The sequence below is a fragment of the Narcine bancroftii genome, chromosome 1 (assembly GCF_036971445.1).
Source record: "Narcine bancroftii isolate sNarBan1 chromosome 1, sNarBan1.hap1, whole genome shotgun sequence".
Classification (NCBI taxonomy): Eukaryota; Metazoa; Chordata; class Chondrichthyes; order Torpediniformes; family Narcinidae; genus Narcine; species Narcine bancroftii.
Window position 1 is genome coordinate 28,114,667 of NC_091469.1, and position 19,310 is coordinate 28,133,976.

The 19,310-nt window shown below is 38.7% G+C and overlaps 1 protein-coding gene across 1 annotated transcript; it reads left to right on the plus strand.

Moving 5' to 3' along the window:
* The first annotated feature begins 2,509 nt into the window (after nucleotides 1-2,509).
* On the plus strand, nucleotides 2,510-15,158 carry dnajc25 (DnaJ (Hsp40) homolog, subfamily C, member 25). The gene is made up of 4 exons (XM_069923009.1): nucleotides 2,510-2,891; nucleotides 7,857-8,009; nucleotides 12,976-13,446; nucleotides 14,165-15,158. The coding sequence occupies exons 1-4, from the start codon at nucleotides 2,586-2,588 to the stop codon at nucleotides 14,285-14,287; spliced, it is 1,053 nt and encodes a 350-aa protein (XP_069779110.1). The 5' UTR covers nucleotides 2,510-2,585; the 3' UTR covers nucleotides 14,288-15,158.
* The last annotated feature ends 4,152 nt before the right edge of the window (nucleotides 15,159-19,310 follow it).

Sequence of the window (19,310 nt, forward strand, 5' to 3'; positions counted from 1 at the left end):
AACCAGATCCTTGCATCCTTGGGGCTCCTGATAAGAAGAGGCCTACTAGCTAGTATTGTCTGTTTTCAAGCTCTCATCTACATTCTTTGCATTCCATCCCTTTTCACAGAATGGTGCGAGTTTAATCATCTTCAACCATATTTCACAATCAAAACACATGAATCCTAAGAGACTCATTGAGCAAATTTAAAGTATAGAATGAAGTTGTGCTAACTTATTCACTCTTCAAGTTTTAGTGTATGTAAATGTGAACAAACGAAACAAGTTAAAAAAATGTTAATGTTGATAATAACGAAAATGTAAGCTTTGGTGTTAAATTTAAAATTGCAGAGTTATAAAAAGAAAAGATGTTAGTTAAAAGTAAGCTACTTTTGTTTTAAGAAAGGGAGATGTAATGATAATGATCATGGTTGCAATGCAACTAGCAATCCCTTACTGTTTGATTAGACTTGGCTGCCAACAGGACTGTAATGGAGACTTGCAGCTTCATGGTGCTGTTTACAGCAACTTTAAAGTGAAGAACCTTTTCCTTCATTAATGTGTTGTCTAAGAACTTACATACGAATACAAGATGAAACATCTCCCACTTCCTTTGTGATTACTTCTGTGCATCAGTTTAAACGCCGGCGTTTTGACAATGGGTTTCTGAGACTGAAATGACTTTCCAGAATTGTGTCTCATGGTTTGGGTATTCCCTTCCCCCAACACATATATATATTATATGCACATACACACACACAATTGCACATAGTTGGGTTTGATTTGTCGAATGTTACATCCGCACGGATGGCAGTCTCTTCAATCTGAGGAGCCTGCAAGCTCACACCAAGACACAAGAGAAACTTGTCCGTGAACTACTCTTTGCAGATGATGCCGCTTTAGTTGCCCATTCAGAGCCAGCTCTTCAGCGCTTGACGTCCTGCTTTGCGGAAACTGCCAAAATGTTTGGCCTGGAAGTCAGCCTGAAGAAAACTGAGGTCCTCCATCAGCCAGCTCCCCACCATGACTACCAGCCCCCCCACATCTCCATCGGGCACACAAAACTCAAAACGGTCAACCAGTTTACCTATCTCGGCTGCACCATTTCATCAGATGCAAGGATCGACAATGAGATAGACAACAGACTCGCCAAGGCAAATAGCGCCTTTGGAAGACTACACAAAAGAGTCTGGAAAAACAACCAACTGAAAAACCTCACAAAGATAAGCGTATACAGAGCCGTTGTCATACCCACACTCCTGTTCGGCTCCGAATCATGGGTCCTCTACCGGCACCACCTACGGCTCCTAGAACGCTTCCACCAGCGTTGTCTCCGCTCCATCCTCAACATCCATTGGAGCGCTTACACCCCTAACGTTGAAGTACTCGAGATGGCAGAGGTTGACAGCATCGAGTCCACGCTGCTGAAGATCCAGCTGCGCTGGATGGGTCACGTCTCCAGAATGGAGGACCATCGCCTTCCCAAGATCGTGTTATATGGCGAGCTCTCCACTGGCCACCGTGACAGAGGTGCACCAAAGAAAAGGTACAAGGACTGCCTAAAGAAATCTCTTGGTGCCTGCCACATTGACCACCGCCAGTGGGCTGATAACGCCTCAAACCGTGCATCTTGGCGCCTCACAGTTTGGCGGGCAGCAACCTCCTTTGAAGAAGACCGCAGAGCCCACCTCACTGACATAAGGCAAAGGAGGAAAAACCCAACACCCAACCCCAACCAACCAATTTTCCCTTGCAACCGCTGCAATCGTGTCTGCCTGTCCCGCATCGGACTTGTCAGCCACAAACGAGCCTGCAGCTGACGTGGACTTTTTACCCCCTCCATAAATCTTCGTCCGCGAAGCCAAGCCAAAGAAGAAAAGAAGAGTAGTTAGTAATAAATAGAAAAGAATAACACTGTCTTGTTGAATTTCCATTGCTGCTGGTCTACTACATCGTCATTGAAAGTGGTGGTATCCTTGTTTGTCTGCTGCCTTAGGTTTAGATAGGTTTTGGAACAGTTTTAAAGATGATCGATAGTGCAAGAGTGTCGTGGAAAAACTATTTGAGATGATGGAGGTTATACCAATCAAGCTTACATATAAGGAGCTTCATCACCTACTCAGGATTACTTCCTCCTTCCACTCTCATGACTTTGTTGTGAAGGATGTGGGGACTTGAATGTTAAGATTAGAGCTAAACCCACCCATTCTACTTCCCCTTCTCGTCCAGTCAAGTATATCGATGGCGGAAAATCCATCTGAAAATTTCTAACCTTTTCAGTTTCTACTAGGGATTACCAACATTTCCGGGATTCCTTTTCATTAATGTCTCAATCACCACTAAACAGGGTGCGTTGGAATATACTTCTGTGCTTAACTCTTCTTAAATTCAAATCTCTCCTTTCCCTTCCCGGCGATCCGACAATCAGCTATCCCTCGACGTTACCTTTGGGCGCTTCGTTATGTTCTGCGCATGCGTTTCTCCAAAGTTGGAGCTTGAAACGATGACGTGTCAATCAGGCCCCGCCTCCTCCTCCTCCCACGTGGGCAGCGGCACCGGGGAAGCAATGCTCTTGCGCCCAGATCCCGGGGGTGAGTTTCGTTGACATGGTGTCTGCAGCGAGACGGGTCGGAATCCTTAGACCGCTGCTCCGCGTCTGCGCTGTCTCTTTCGTTCTGCAGTCATGCTGGCTGCTGGGCCAGGTGGACGGCCTGCTCGAAGGCCTCTACTGCGGCACTCTTTCCTGCTACGATGTGCTCGGAGTACCCAGAGAGGCCAGTAAGGGCGAGATCGCCCGCTCCTATAGGCAGCTGGCCCGTCGCTATCACCCAGACCGTTATCGGCCGAGCGAAGCCCAGGAGGATCCTGAGGAGAAGTTCCTGCTGATTGCCACCGCCTATGAGACATTGAAGGTCAGGACTGAGTAGCGACGGCGGTCGGGGAATTGGCGAATACGGCTTTGACCCACCACCAGCCTCCACAGTCGTTATTACACTCTCGAAACGGGTGGAGAGGTTGCTTCAGCGTTTGAGTCTGGTGGGAGATGACAGGATCTTCGGTGGGGGTGGGGGGGGGGGGTTGTGTCTGAGTAGGGAGGGATGTGTGAGTACAGTGGAAAAGGTGCATGTGGTCGGTAGGAGTCCATATCGGGACCACGGTGAGGGGTTGGGAAGATGGTTATGGGGATAGTTCTGGAACGTAAAATTAAGATAGGAGATCAGTAATGGTATTTAATGATTGGTGGAGCAGACACGAAGACAGAATAACCTGTACCTGCTTCCATTATGTTCATGCACTACATAGCTATCCTATCAAGACCTCTCAAAACCTTGCATTCCACTTGTTCAACTCCCAGTAAATAGAAGTTGGCCTAAATTGGTGCATTATTTACCTTTTATTGGCCATCAATCTAATTATCCCTTCAGTCAGGTTTCTAATGGATTAATATCCTTCTTCAGATAAGGACATCAGTTCTGTGCACAATGCTGCTGATGTGGTCTTGCCAATACCCAAGGTAACTGAGGCAATTATTTAGATTTTGTATACAACTTCCTTTCCAAAACCAATGATTTTCTTTTAATTTTTGTCATACCACTTTGGGCTTGCTTTTTTTTAAAGAAAAGTGAAGCATATGCCCTGGCCTATATCAACTGTGCTGAGTAGGAGATGGTAGTTCTGATCCAACTACATGGATAGTACAGCCAAGAAGATGTGGCAGTGCCTCTCTTTCCATAGAAATCTCAAGAAATTTATAATGTCCCTGATGTCTCTTCCCAATTGTTTATTGATTAACTCTGTCTGGATGCATTCCAGCTTGGTACAGGAGCTGCTACCCAAGGTAGCAACAAATTACAGAGAGTTGTAAATGCTGCTCAGCTTATTACACAAACACACCTCCCCTGTATCAACTCTGTACACTTCCCGCTACCTCAAGATGACAAATGAAATGCATATTAAAAGACCCATCCCAACCCAATCATACTCTTTCTCTGCCCTTCTGTTAGAAGATGAATTGGTTTGGAAAATGTGCACTGCCAGATTCAAGAAGTGTTTCTTCCTTCTATTGAATGGACCGCTCATTGGTAAAATGATAATATCCATAATGTTTTCTCTTTTACACTATACTTCTGCACGTTTGTTTCATTTTGCATGACCTGTTATACTGAAGGATGGGCTAACTTGGCTAGATTGTACATAAAACAGTTTTTTTGCTGTATCTCTGCACGTGACAGTAATTCAATTGTTCACCAAGACACCCACTTCTCTTTGCATCTCAGAGTTTTGTGATGTCACTATTTAGATATTATGCTTGTTTGTCTGCCAGAATGAAAATGTATATATATTTCCATATCTTGCTAGATATTTGCCATCTTAAATATTTATATCCTTTTGTTCTTCTATAGTACTTTCTTACCTCCCTTTGCAGCCTGAATATTCCTGAGATTGTCTGATCTCAGAAGCTAATCAGAACTTGGAGGGAAGACCACCTGGGAACACCAGGTGCTGTAGGTTTCTGTGGTAACTCTGCCTTATGGTAGACAAAAGTTAAAGAATTTTATGTATATTATATTCTATTATGTGACAATAATGGAACTTTTACCTTTGTGTCTTTGGCAGATTTCACAACCAAATCTTCAGTGTCTTCTTCCAAGTTATTTCTAAAATTTCAGGCCCTATTCCTATCCCTGTGGTGCACCATTTAATGCAACCTGTCAACTAGAAAATGATCATCTGTGCATATTGTTCCCCGCTAGCCAATCTTTTATCCATGCCAATATGTTGCCTCCTGTACTATAATTTTTCTATTTTTTGCAATAAACTGACATTTAAAAAAAAAAACTTCTGAAATCTAAATATCAAACATCTTAATTGCTGTATATTACTTCTTGGAAGAACTCCAAATTAAATGGTCAAACCTGATTTCCATTTTACAAAAGTAAAACACGAAAGCCTGCAGACACCCTGGTTGAAATAAGCAATGCTGAACAGCAGGTCACACAGTATACTTTATAGAGCAAAGATGAGAGCAAAATGGTGGTGGGGAGGAATACAGCCCCTTGGGTGGCTGCCTACATTTTGCTCATACCTTGATGAAGGCCTCAAGTCCGAAACGTTGGTTATGCCTTTATCTTTGCTCTATAAAGTGTTCCATTTCACAAATCCATGTTGACTTTGCTTGATCACCTTAATTTTTGTTACTGCATCCTCCTATAACATCAATGAGAGCATCTAATGCTTTCCCTATGAGATGTTAAGCTAATTGGCCAGTAGCTTCCTGTGTTTTTTCTCCTTTTTGTCAGCAGTTATATTTGCTGTTTTCTAATCCCTGAATCTAATTGAAATTAATCAATTTTCTCAACCATTGCTACTAGATGCTTAGATGAAACCCTTCAGGATCTGGAGAGTGGTCAGCATGCAGCTCCCACAATTTGCTTAGTACCATTCTCCTGGTGATTGTAATTCATAATGAATTCCCTCATCCTTTCCAATTTCTGATTTACGACTGTTTCTGAAATGTTGTTTGTATATCCTGGATATTGAATACTGATGTACCTTTTAATTCATCTTGCATCTAGTTTTTGATTCTTAATTCCTCAGATTCTTATTCCAATGGACTTTCTAGTCCAATTTTTTCACTTGAACTTAAATTACTTTCATATAATTTGTATAAATTACTATTCAAGCATGCAATTCTGAAGTGTGTGTGCAATATTTGTTGCCTGACCATCAAGATTCATTTTATTATAGTAATAAAACCATGTAATGCTACATGAAATTTCTTTTTTGCCTGCTGCAAGGCAGACAGATTCGCCACCGGCAATTCCTGCCTAAGCACTTCTTATGGTCAGTCTTACAGTCAGAGAGAGAAGCAAAAAAGGATCCCCCAGAGTCACTGAGTGTCCATAGATTTGCCTCCTGAGCTTGCGCAGCCACACAGAGTCCAGTCGAAACCATTGGCAACCCAAGCTCCAGATCTGAACATGACACAGTCAGGAACCCTTCATTACCCTCGGCACCTCCTTATTTCCCAGTTCAGATACCTGGTATCCCTCCAGCCAGTTTGAACCAGTCTCCAGCAGCCCACAGCATCCGTGGGTTCCTTGCACCTAGTTGCCAAGCAGCCCACTGCATGCACTGGTCCCTCAGCCGCAGAGCCCCCTCACCGCTCTGCTGCTGCTGTCACCATGACCCACGGAGATCTCCGCTTCTCCTCAAACAGGTCATGGTTTTCCTGTCCTCTGGTGCTCTGCTCCAGTCCTCTGCTTCCCTGGAGTTTGCAGCTCCTTGTGGCTGCTACTGATAATAGGTGCCGCCATCTTGGGTGCAGACCCGCAGTCATGGGATTTCAAATAAAACCACCATCGGCTCCCTCAACGGCTGATCCAAACCCTGTGTGGCACTGACAGCAGTCGACTGCCAAACTCCCTTCATGTTATTTTCTTGCTACTATAATAACTTTCAAAATATTTTGTTTTTATAATGCCATTGTAATGATTTGTCATTTGGTAAATTTCTTATCTCGGTGAGCTTGTGGAGCAAAGCTGTGCAGAATGTGAGATGCTTTTTTTTTAAAAGGTGAAGATATGAGGCTGAATCACTGCATGCTTCATCTTAAAATCCATAAGGTGGAAGTAAGGGCATGCCTAGTATAGAATAATGTGGATGGATCAATTCTACTTCATGTTCACATGTGCTTTGCTGCTTGGGTAGAGAATAATTTGGTATTTTATATTTATCCTTCAGTTGGGCAAAAGTTTAAAAAAAAAGATCTCTTATCCTTTTTATTCCACAATTATACCAAACATCAAAATAGGGATTATTATCCATAAAAGGAATTAAAGGATTTTGGTTTAATATCATTTTAGTCAACTGATAATTCTTCATTCCTCTTTCTACATGTACTCCATTCCATATCTTAAGCACATGTCTCTGAATTGGTGTATCTAATTGTCCTTTTAATAATCCTTCATGCCATTTATACAAAATATGCTCAGAATTAGTTTCTCCTATTTTGCTCATTTCAATTTGTACCCATGCAGTCAATCTGATACCAAGAAGACAAAAATCTAAGTTGAGCTGCTTTATAGTAATCTTTAAAATTAGGCAGTCAAAGTCCCCCCATGTTAATTTTTCCAATGGCATCCAAGAAGCAAATGTTGATAATTTATTACAAGAATTATCTCAATAATGAGAGCATTATAATCCAATATACAGGTTGGATGGGAAACCTACTTCCTTTTAAAATTTTAAAGGCTTATGTTCTTGGAAATGGCCTGTTAATTGTGAATTTAGGTGGGATATCCACAAAAAGCATTGCCATTTATCTGCTGAGGAGTTGCATATCAACTGATAATTCATGCAATGGCTTATGTCAAATTCACAGATTTTCATAATGGAACTCATCCAATTGAGTTTTTGATAACTCATCCATACAGTCTCATACAGCAACTACAAGAGTAAAATTTTGAGACTTGTCACTGCAATAAAATCAAAGATGTTCTCAAAATAGTGAGAACTGCAGAATAAGCTCTCAGCTTTTGGTCACATTTTATGCATATTCCTTATCAAACATATTCCTTAATTGCATTAATCAAGTTGAATATTTCTCTTTTTAATGCAAGAAAGTCAGTGATATGCTGCTTGGCAAAATAAACCCGCAGAGTGTCCAATTTAAATGTTTTTGTTTGTAACTTGAAATAAATTTGAAAGTTATGGAAAACCAACTTGTACATTTCTTACTATACCCTGTTTTTACTTTTTTTAAACAATTTATCATTAGAAATATTAAAATGCAGTTTGCAAAATATTCAACATTTTAAAGCAATACTACTTTGTATTATGAACTTAGAATTAAACAGGAACATTTTTCCCTTAAGGATGATGAAGCCCGGAAAGATTATGACTATATGCTTGATCATCCAGATGAGTTCTACAGACACTACTACCGCTATTACAGGAGAAGGCTGGCACCCAAAGTGGACGTCAGGATAGTTATAATAGTCACTGTTTGTGCCATCTCACTCTTTCAGGTAAAGTAGTTGGGTACAATTTGCACAACATATTCTTGTGCAAGGGCAGCGATATATGAACTGTTAATACGTTAGAATGGCAAACCTGAACAAGTATATGAGTGCGATATTAATGGACCATTTAATGGTCCATATCTCAGTTCTTTTAAAGATTTTAATCATATATAATTTTAATTATTTTCAATACTATCTGGTATTTCACTCAACTGTTTTTCTCTATTTCGTTTCAAGTTTTACAAGTAGAATAAATAATGCTATAATTGAAGATAGATTTATTTTTGACATTTGATTTTTGAATTCCTTTGTCAAGAGACTTGAAATTCTGGGATTGTTCTTATTGAGGAGTAATTTTATAGAAATCTTCAAAATTGAGGGTTTTTTTGATAAGTCAGAGCAGCCATTCTCAATCCTTTTTCAGCTTTGCCTCCCCTAGGAATCTGCTCCAAGTTTATGGGGGTCCCTTCCCTGTGAAGCAGTCAAGTTTTGGTTTCCTCCAATCTTACCCTACTGACCACATAAAAAACATTTGTTATGTGAAGTGAAAATATAACATGGCCTTTGCTTAAATGTGCTCTAGCCCCCTGGGGTGGTGGGGGAGGTTGTAGGGCCCCCTTTGAGAATGGCTGAACTAGAGGATCCATTGGCTAGACGATGGATGACAACAGTAAAATATAAATTTAAATAAGAGGCTAAAGAATCAGTATTGACTGGAATTTATTAAATCATTTTAAAATAATATTTTCAAGGTTAGAAATAAAGATCTGAGAAATGAACAACATAGATTACTTTTCCAAGAATTGGAACAGTCGGAATGAACCCAATTTTGTAGTTGTTAACAATGTTTGCACCATCATTTTCACTTGAATAGAAAGAAGGGACATGGGGTCAAAAGAGATAGAATCAAATGTCAAGGTTAAAAAGACCATATTAGCAGTTATATACAGGCCCCCAAACAGTAGCTGGGAAGTGGATCATGAGATACAGCAGGAAATACAGAGTGCATGCCACAAGGATAATATCAAAATAATTATGGGGGATTTTAACATGGCAGGGGATTGGGAAAGACAGGAAAATTCTGGAAGCCAGGAGAGAGAGTTTGTAAAAAACCTAAGAGATATCTTTTTTGAACAGCTTGTTGAGAAGCCCACCAGGGGATCTGCAGTTCTGGATTGGTCATGTGCAATGAACTCAAGGTCGTTAGGGCGTTAAAGTTCATAAAACCTCTAGGAAATAGCGATCATAACTTGGTTGAATTTAATTTAAAATTTGAATAGGAACAAAGTTTATTGGATATATACATTTTTCAGTGGAATAAAGGAAATGACAGTGGTATGAGAAAGGAATTGGCTCGAGTAAACTGGGAAAGCAAACTAATTGGAGGATCAGAGCAGGACTGGAAGATATTTTTGCAAGTAATAAAAGCCATGCAGGATAGATATATTCCAAGGAAGAAATTTGTCCAAGGAAAGGTGATACCATTGTGGCTAACAAAAGAGGTGAAGGCTAAGATAAAAGCAAAGCAGAGGGGATACAAGGAAGCTAAAATTAATGGGAAATCAGAGGACTGGGATTCCTTTTGACAAAATTACAGAAAGAGACAAAGAAAGTCATTTGGAAAGAAAAGATGAGCTATGAAAGGAGATTAGCTAACAATATTAAAAACTATACTGACCTTTTTCAAATATATAAGAAATAAAAGAGAGACACGTGTTGACATAGGACCAATAATAAAATGATGCTGGAGAAATTGTAATGGGTTATAAATAGATGGCAGAGGAACTTAATCAATATTTTGCATCTGTCTTCACCATGGAAGACATTAGTAATAATCCGGATAGTCAGAGGATTCAGGGAGTAGGGTTAGATTCAGTTAGAGTTACTAAAGAAATTGTGCTAGGTAAACTAAACGGATTAAAGATTGATAAATCTCCCGGGTTGGATGAGGTGCATCCATGGGTTTTGAAAGAGGTGGCTTTGGAGATTGTAGATCCATTGGCGATGATCTTCCAGAAATCGATAGACTCTGGAGAGATTCCAGAGGATTGGAAGGTCGCAAGTGTGATTCCGCTGTTTAAGGAAGGTGGGAAACAGAAAAAAGGAAACTATAGGCCGATTAGTCTGATGTCGGTGGTTGGGAAGATATTAAAGTTGATCCTCAAGGATGAGGTGATGAAATACCTAGAGATGCATGACTGGATAGGTCCAAATCAGCATGGTTTTTTAAAGGGTAGATCCTGCCTGACCAACCTATTAAGAGTTTTTTGAAGAAATTTCAAGTAGGATAGACAAAGGAGAAGCTGTGGATGTTATCTATTTAGATTTTCAAAAGGCTTTTGATAAGGTGCTGCATTTTAGGCTGCTAAATAAGATGGAATTACAGGGAAGTTATTAAACTGGATAGATAAGTGGCTGACAGGCAGGAAGCAAAGGGTTGAAATTAAGGGTTCTCTTCTCATTCTGCGTGGCTGCCTGTAACTAGTGGTGTTCCACAGGGGTCGGTATTGGGGCCGCTGCTGTTTGCAATTTATATTAATGATTTGGATTGTGGTATAGATGGTTTTATGGCCAAATTTGCGTGACACTAAGATAGGTGACAGAGTAGGTAGTAGAAAACATAAAGTTGCAGAAGGATATAGACAGATTAGGAGACTGGGCAAAATTATGGCAGATGAGATTTAACATAGAGAAATGTACAGTTGTACATTTTGGCAGTGGAAACAAACAGGCAGAATACTATTTGGATGGGGTGAAAATTCAGACCTCGGATATGCAAAGGGACCTGGGTGTCCTCGTGCAAGGAAACCTAAAAGTTAATGACCAGGTGAAATTGGTAGTGAAGAAAACGAATGCTATCTTGGCATTCATTTCAAGAGGAATAGTGTACAAGAGTAAAGAGATGTTGATGAGGCTCTATGGGGCACTGGTCAGACCTCATTGGGAGTACTGTGTGGAGTTTTAGGCCCCTATCTTAGAAAGGATGTGATGTTGTTGGAGAGGGTGCAGAGGAGATTTACTAGGATGATTTCCGGAATGCAAGGGCTAATGTGTGAGGAGCGTTTGGCAACTCTTGGGTTGTATTCATTGGAATATAGGAGAATGAGAGGAGATCTCATAGAGGTTTTTCGTATTTTGAAAGGTTTAGATAGGGTGGATGTGGATAAGATGTATCCCTTGGTGGGTGAATCGAGAACAAGGGCTCATAGTCTGAAAATTAGAGGTTATGAATATAAAACAGAGATTAGGAAGAACTTCTTTAGCCAGAGGGTTGTGGATTTGTGGAACTTGCTGCCATATACAGCAGTGGAAGCCAGATCACTGGGAGTATTTAAACAAGAAATAGACAAGTGTCTTATTAGTGAGGGCATCAAGGGATATGGGGAAAAGACTGGAAATTGGAACTAGTGTAAGGTAGCTTAGTGTAGTTTTACGGAATTGACGATGGGCCTAGTGGCCTGCTTCTGTTCCTTTGTTTTATGATCTTGTGACTTTTTTCAGTGTCTATGGTAATTTTTATGTGAAGTCTGAATGGTTACAGTATGGTCTAGCAACCAGGGAGTTGAAATCCTGCAATGGTAAATTGACAAATTGCAAAAAAACTGATGTTTCTAGTCAGGCTTGCTTTGTGCCTCTAGTCCCATGGGTGATTGACCCTAAATGTTCTTCCAGTGGCTTGTATAAAAACAATTTACTGCAAAAGGAAATTTCAAGTACTGGGGCCATAATCGTGTGATAAGAACATGCTACAGGAAGATTTGAACCATCTGGTAAATGTGCCATGAACAAATCCACTTCAGTGAGGATTTTTTATTAAGATACTGGATGTGGTTGATCTTTGACAGAATGTAATATTGATAAAATGATTACCAGGAACCATCAATATAGACACAGGAATTAAAGTGGTCCAAATGACCTTCCTCATCCATTTGTCATAAATATTCTTCATTCCAATGAGATGTTGCTAAGGGATGATAGCCATTAAAACATATTCCAAGACATTGACTTCTGATTAGATAAAGCAGTGGTTCTGAACCCCCCCCATTCACATACCATCTTAAGTCATGGCTTGGCTTTGCAAATGAAGATTTAGGAAGGATTATAGACGTGTTTTTTGAGCCTATAGATATGTGCAATAGATATTTTAGGTGGAATCTAGTGTGCGCAGTACTCGCCCCACCCTTTACACCTAGGGTTTATCTGCCGCAGCTTAACCAGCTAGGGTGGTGACAGCCAGGTCCTCGGGTCGAAGGTGTTATGTTGGAGTGTTCTTCTTCTAGATGGCCTGACAAGGCTAACGAGTTCCTTCTGCCCAGATTTAAAATCAGAGTTTTCTTTTCTTAGGCAGGTTGCCAACCATGGCTAACAAGCCCAACCTACCCATCCAGTTATACCGCTGGATACTCAGTTGTGCTATGATGTAGCAAACCCGTGAAAGTGGGGGACACCAGCGAGAAGGTGTTGCTACGGATGCAGTGACCTGCCTGGCAAGCCAGACAGTGGCCACATGGCTATCACTACACCGAGAAAGGAGAGGCAATGTATTATGCATGTGCATTCTCTGAGTGAGCAGGACACCACCTGCCCCCAACCCCCACCAACTTAAGTAATCTCTTACTAACCACATAGCACCTGTGGCATCGAATGCCATAGGTGCTCTGTGGTTAGTAAAGGATTGAAGGTGGTATGTGAGTGGGGGAGAAGAAAAGTTGAGAACTACTGAATTAAAATCATTAAAAGAAACAGTTGGCAAACTCATTGGTGTACAAGGCCTTCAAAATATGAATGGTAGGTCATTATCCTTTCACTTTCAGACTGAAAGGTTTGGTTAAAAGCTTTTCAAACTTTTTGTTCTTTGCATTATAACTTGGTGCTGAACACTTCTTGAGACTGGTATTTGTAAAAATATACAGCACTTCATGGCTTCTGCTGTTATTTCTTTGCATATGTTGAATTTCTCTTTTTGTTGCAGTACTACAGCTGGTGGAGCAGTTACACGGAAGCCATTAATTATCTCACCACAGTGCCAAAGTATAGAATCCAGGCAACAGAAATTGCTAAGCAGCAAGGTCTACTTAATAAAACTAAAGAGAAAGGGAAAAACAGACGCACTAAAGAAGAAATTAAAGAGGAAGAGGAAGAAATTATTAAAGATATTATCAAAAACAACATTGATATTAAAGGAGGTTATCAAAAACCAAGGTTGTATGACATACTCCTGTTCCAAATCATTTTGGCTCCTTACTACATCTGTAGGTATATCATCTGGTACTGTAGATGGATCTATCGCTTTCACATTCGAAGAGAAGAATATGGAGAAGAGGAGAAGTTGTACATTATCCGCAGAAACATGAATATGTCGCAAGGCCAGTTTGATAGCCTTGAAGATTATCAAAAAGAGATGTTTCTTGAAAGGAAACTGTGGTTAAAGGAGAACTTTGAGGTAAACGTACATTTTAGGTTAGCTTGCAATTAATAATTTAAACAAGACAAAAAAATAAAATGGTTTTAAAAATGTGGAAGTAATGTACTGATGATGTGACCCTTGGAATATTTTCAGCATTCTATCTAATGAATCTGAACAAAATTGCAAAGGACATTGGGTATAAAATTATTATAAAGAAGTCAGTAATTTAAAAAGCTTAGTAATTCTCTAAATGATTTGGCATCAGAATGGCCAATTTGAAAATAAATTGTCATTGCAAATTTTCTATTTAGACTTTGTCTTCAGGAAAATAGCTTGGTGTATGGTTTGACTGAAATAGAATTTATTATCAGCCTTGTTACCTAACCTGTATCACTGGACTAATTGACTTCAATATTGAAGTGTGGTCAGGAAGTGACAACTGTATTCAGGTAGTGTGTCCCAAATAGCTATTAATGCAGAACATTCTTGAGCTGGTTAATTAGTAGGCACACCTGGGGGAGACAATATCCTGTTCTTTGGGATTGAGTTACACTCTGATCCCATCCTTTCCAGACCAACCCACGTGCTGTGTGATTGAAAATACTATTTTACTCTATAAACCAAGCTTTATTTATGGTTGCTTAACTCAAACCAATGGTTTTCCCTGTTCTAAATCTTACTTAGCTAAGTGACTAACTTGTTAAGCCTAAAGGAAGCATGAGGATTCAATCATCTTGTGTTAATTTAATTTTAGGGATACAAGTTGGAACAAGAGGAAGAACTTAAAAAGAAAGTAGCTTCAGATCCTCGGTGGAAACGATATCGTCGGTGGATGAAAAATGAGGGACCTGGGAGGTTAACCTTCATAGATGACTAAATACCTCTACCTCTCACTGTTGTTTGTAAAGTTTTCTGCAAAAGTCTATTTTGATAACAGACTATCTTTGATCTAATAGCTCAGGATTCAGTTTCTACAATGGATTTGCTGTCCTAATATTGTTTGGGCTCTTTCAAATAAGGAAAATATTCCAAAATATTAGTGGAAATGTGCACTGATATTATTGAAGAGTCTCTACGTTATTTCTGATCAGATTATATTTTTGAACAAGTAGGAAAATGGACAGTTTTTAAACAAAAAAAATACTGGTTCCTTATTTACATATAGATATATTAATATATAGGCAAGATGAAAATTACATTGTCACAATTAGTCAAGTCATTTATCCTTGATTATTGTAGAAATTGTAGTTATAAATTAAATGTCTAAATGTAAAAAAAATCAAACTGAGATTTAAACATTTAATGGTTAATTAGCTTTTGGGTGGAATTTTCTGCAGTATGGATGTTCTAGACTGATGACAGACATCTTGGGGTGCCTGTAAGTTAGAATTAAGACTGTATATTAAATTTTCAGCTGCTCAATTGCATGCGTAAGGTTTGTAAACACATGCTGATTACAGTTTATATTAATATTTATTGCTTTATTCTTGTCATACTTTCTACATTGATCCATTCATTTTTATATTTTTAGTTCTTGAATTCAACAGGTTCTTAATATTTCCAACATTTTATTTGGTAAGAGTTTCTGCATTTGATAGAGTACAGTGTATGGGATTTCTTGTTTCTTGGGAACAATTTTGATTGGATTTACTTTGTGATTTGATAATAGCATCCCCTGAATTAAACATTTCAGAAGGAAATGGTTACTGTTTGATACAGAATTATTAAAATGACTATTTTGCCATGTACTTAATGTCTCTTCTTGCCTGTTGGAATATTTTGAAGTGCATCTTCATTTTGCTTTTGATAAATATTCTACTCTGCCTCTATTTGACATTTCAATCGTTTCAGCAAAGTTTCAGACAATGGAATTAATATAGAAATTGTGGTTTAGTAGGAAATATATGACTTTCAGTGTGAAAGTAGATTGCCCAGTTCTTAACCCCAAACATAGCTGATCTGTTTCCTTTATAAATAAAGGACAATACTAACTGTACTGTATGAAACTGATACCTCCAATAATTTGCCACAAACTAGTTTCATGGAAAATATGACTATTTTAAATGATCTCAGTGGATTATTACAAAGAATGTCAACTATAACTTTAGGTTAAGATTTGTAACAGACTAATGAGAGTAACATTTTATTCAAAGTTATCCATTCTACAACATGTAGTTTAAATGTCTGTCCCAAACCCAAGAGTCAAACATGTTTTTTTCTATTGTCTGTAGCTTTCCAGTCATTATAGATTTGGAATACAAAATGTCAAACCTGTTCAACTGATTTTATTTTTAGCTTAAAATACAAAGAGTTCAAGCTGAAGATTGTCTTTTCGAAGTCTTAAAATATGCCAAGTTTAATTATTTTTATTTCCCATTCAAAGCTTTATTTGAAATAAAATTTGCATTTGAAAATAATATAAAGCTGCTGTTGGATCAAAATGCAATCAAGGGCAAATTTTGTGGATACTGTAGTTGCAATTTAATTCATTACAGATTTATCGAGCTCGTTTAAGTGGGTAATAGTTTTTTGTAGCTATGATTACTGTTAAGTTCTGCCTTACTTCTTGTTTACCAATCATTAAAAAGTATTTTCAATGAGTGGGCTATTCTTTTGGCCAAAACTAATTTTGATTTTTGCTGGCAAATGCTGACGACTTAAAAACTGTTCTTTCCTTAGTACAAACGTATCCGAGGCAGTTTGGGGGAAAAAAAATCCCATACAGTCCTCAATGATATCCAAATGATAGTTCTGTATTAGAAAATAAATAGTTTGAGTGATTGGCACCTCAAATCTGATTATAACAGCACATACTGTTAATAGAATGGCCTGAGAGAAAACTAACAAATGGTGGCCAAAGGCTGCTTCCACGCCACATTAAAGTTGCTGGTAATTCCTTAAAACAATAATGGTCCAATGTTCTTTGGGTGAAAAAAATTACATGGTCAGATCCCTTTGTAGTGCAGGTAGCTTGATATCATTTGAGGTTTATTATTGTCCATCATTAAAGGGCTATAGAGGAGCACATCAGCTGAGGTTTATGTTCATAATTATTATTCAGCTACCACTTCTGGCAAGTGCCTTCAATGGAAGAGAGGTGAGGTAAACAAAGGGCTGAATTGTGTCTTTTCCCCATCTTACAAGTAGCTGTGTGACATTTTCAGTGATGTTTGCACTTGAATAGTGACCCTCTGAGCCACCAACTTTGAACACCAGGCCAATATTTAGCTTTTAACCAATTGTCAGCTCATGGAAGCTTGCTTGTAAAACATAACATCTAGTCCTGTACTAAAAACATACTTTTAAAGCTTTTTTGTGACCTGAGATGGAGGGCACAATGTAAATTCAAGTTTACATCGCAAGAACACACTTCGCCCATACATCCTCCCTCAACAACATTCAGGGCCCCAAACAGTCCTTTCAAGTGAAGCAACACTTCACTTGTATATCCATAGGAGTCATCTACTGCATCCGGTGCACCTGTTGTGACCTTCTCTTCATCAGAGAGTCTGATGCACACTGGGTGATCGCTGAGCACCTTTGATCTGTCTGCATCAATGACTGGGATCTCCCATGTCCAACCATTTCAATTCCATGTCTCACTCCCATGCTGATACGTCTGTTCATGGCCTCATGTACTGTCCCACTAAGATCACCCGTAAATTGGAGGAGCAAAACTTAATTTTCCGCTGTCCAACTAGTGGCATTAACATCAATATCTCAAATTTCTGCTAGCCTACTCTTTGTTCTTCCCTTCCCATTATGTTTGTCTTTTTTTCCTCCAGCTCTCCACACCCTTCTCCTTTCACATAGCCTCCCCCCCCCTCCCCCCGCTTGCTGGTGTGCTCTCCTTCCTTATCCACCTATTACCTTCTGCTTGTGGGACTGCTCCTGCCCCTTCTCCCTGCTAACCTCCCTCCTGATTATGTTTGGGTGCCTTTTTGTCATGTTGAAGGGCTCAAGCCTAAAACGTTGATGTACCTTTGCTATATAAAGTACACTATTTGACATACCAAGTTTCTCCAGCATTGTGTTTTTACTTCTGCAGACTTTCATGTTTTACTTCTGTAAATTCAAGTTTGCTTTCGTCACACAGCAGGATATAATGCCTTCAGTTTAAGAGGAAAAATAAACTAATGGTAATAATGTAACCAAATCTTTGTTCTGAGGTTGAAAAGCTTTCAAAATGTTTTGGAAAAACATCAATATTTGCCCTTGAAGAACATTTGTCTGTCTTTTATTGTTGAAATTAATTATACCATTGCATATGTTGTATTACCTGGTGCTTATAATGCAGATCAGGGTTCTAATGTCAGTTTAAATTTAGATTATCTTCCCTCTTTTAAATCGTTCCTGAATCTAATTAACTTTTTTCTCCAGTTTATACTTGTTTTAATGACTGAATTATTGCCAGAATGTATTATATATAGGAAATCTATCATGGCTTATGTGTTTAAAATATCAAATCATATTATTCACCAGAAAAAAATAACTTTGGATACTAAAGAATCTTGAACTTGGAGTACATGATTTGAATGTGAAATTATGAATAAATTTCAACTTCTGTGTTTTATTTTCTGAATCTCCCCGTGTATATTTTGGAAATTGCATATCTTTTTTTAAACCATCTCTTGGAAGCATCTCTATTCAAGTCAGAGAATGATTCATCATTTGGATGAATCCAAATTTTGGATCATCAACTTCACCATGCAAATAGGGCCAATTAACCTACCAGTGTCTGGACTGTGGGAGGAAACCAACAGGGCCTGAAGGAGAATGTGCAAGTGTCCAGATTCATGAAAAAAATACTGGAGGAGCTCTGAGTCAAGCAGCATCAGTGAAGGAAAGAGAGCTCGCGACCCATCTCTTAATCAAGAGTTCTAGCCAAAACACTGACCATTCTTTTTTTCCCACTGAAGCTGCTCAACCCAGAGTTCCTCCAGCAATTTTTTTTTTGCTCCTCTCTCATTTATCTGAATGATTGATGTCTGAATAATATAATAAATTGTATCTGTTGCCACCCTTATGAGAAGTAGCTATGGTCATCTATAATACAATTATCTGCATCAAAGTTTCTGGATTGATCTGAATCTTTGTACAAATTCTTAATTTTCCAAATTTGCTTTGGCTAAAAACTATTAATACTGCAGTATAAATGCATCAAATCTCAAGAGATACTTTTCATCTGTAAATGTTGACCTAGAATTGGATTTTTTTATTTCAAAGCTGTGAGATCAATTCATTTTGAAGCTGCATGTTAGCTGATTTATCTGATAAGACAAATACTCATGCATGTGCTTTAACTGGATTGTTGCAAACTATAATTTCTTAGACTAACAGTGCATAAATAATCAGTATCTCAATCTGCCTATACATTTCTGGGGCGTAAGAAGCAAAAGTACCTTGTTAAAACTAACTATTAATTGCTGCTGTGCTACACTGGTGTGTTTATGCTTTGGCATATTAATCTAAAATCCAAAGAGGACAACCATACTGCATCACAGGAGTAAACTTTGGTACTTCAACACAAGATCTTGCTTACGGTGCCCTGTACAGTGAACTACGTGTAAAAAGGTGCTGTGATTTCTACATGGTCAAACCAAAATGTATACAAATAACCTTGAATAAAATCTGGAATGTGAACTTTAATTACATGTGAATTGTTTGATTACAAATTTAAAACTGTGGAGCACAGGGGCAAATAAAGGAAAAACGTCTGTCCCAAATATTACGGAGGGCACCGTAAGCAAGATATGCTGTGAAAGTACCAAAGTCCACAAAGTTTATACCTGTAATGCAGTATGGTTGCCCTCTTTGGAGTCTAGATAAATATGTCAAAGCACAAACACACCAGTGTAGCACAGCAGCAATTAATAGTTTGAACAAGGTATTTTTGCTTC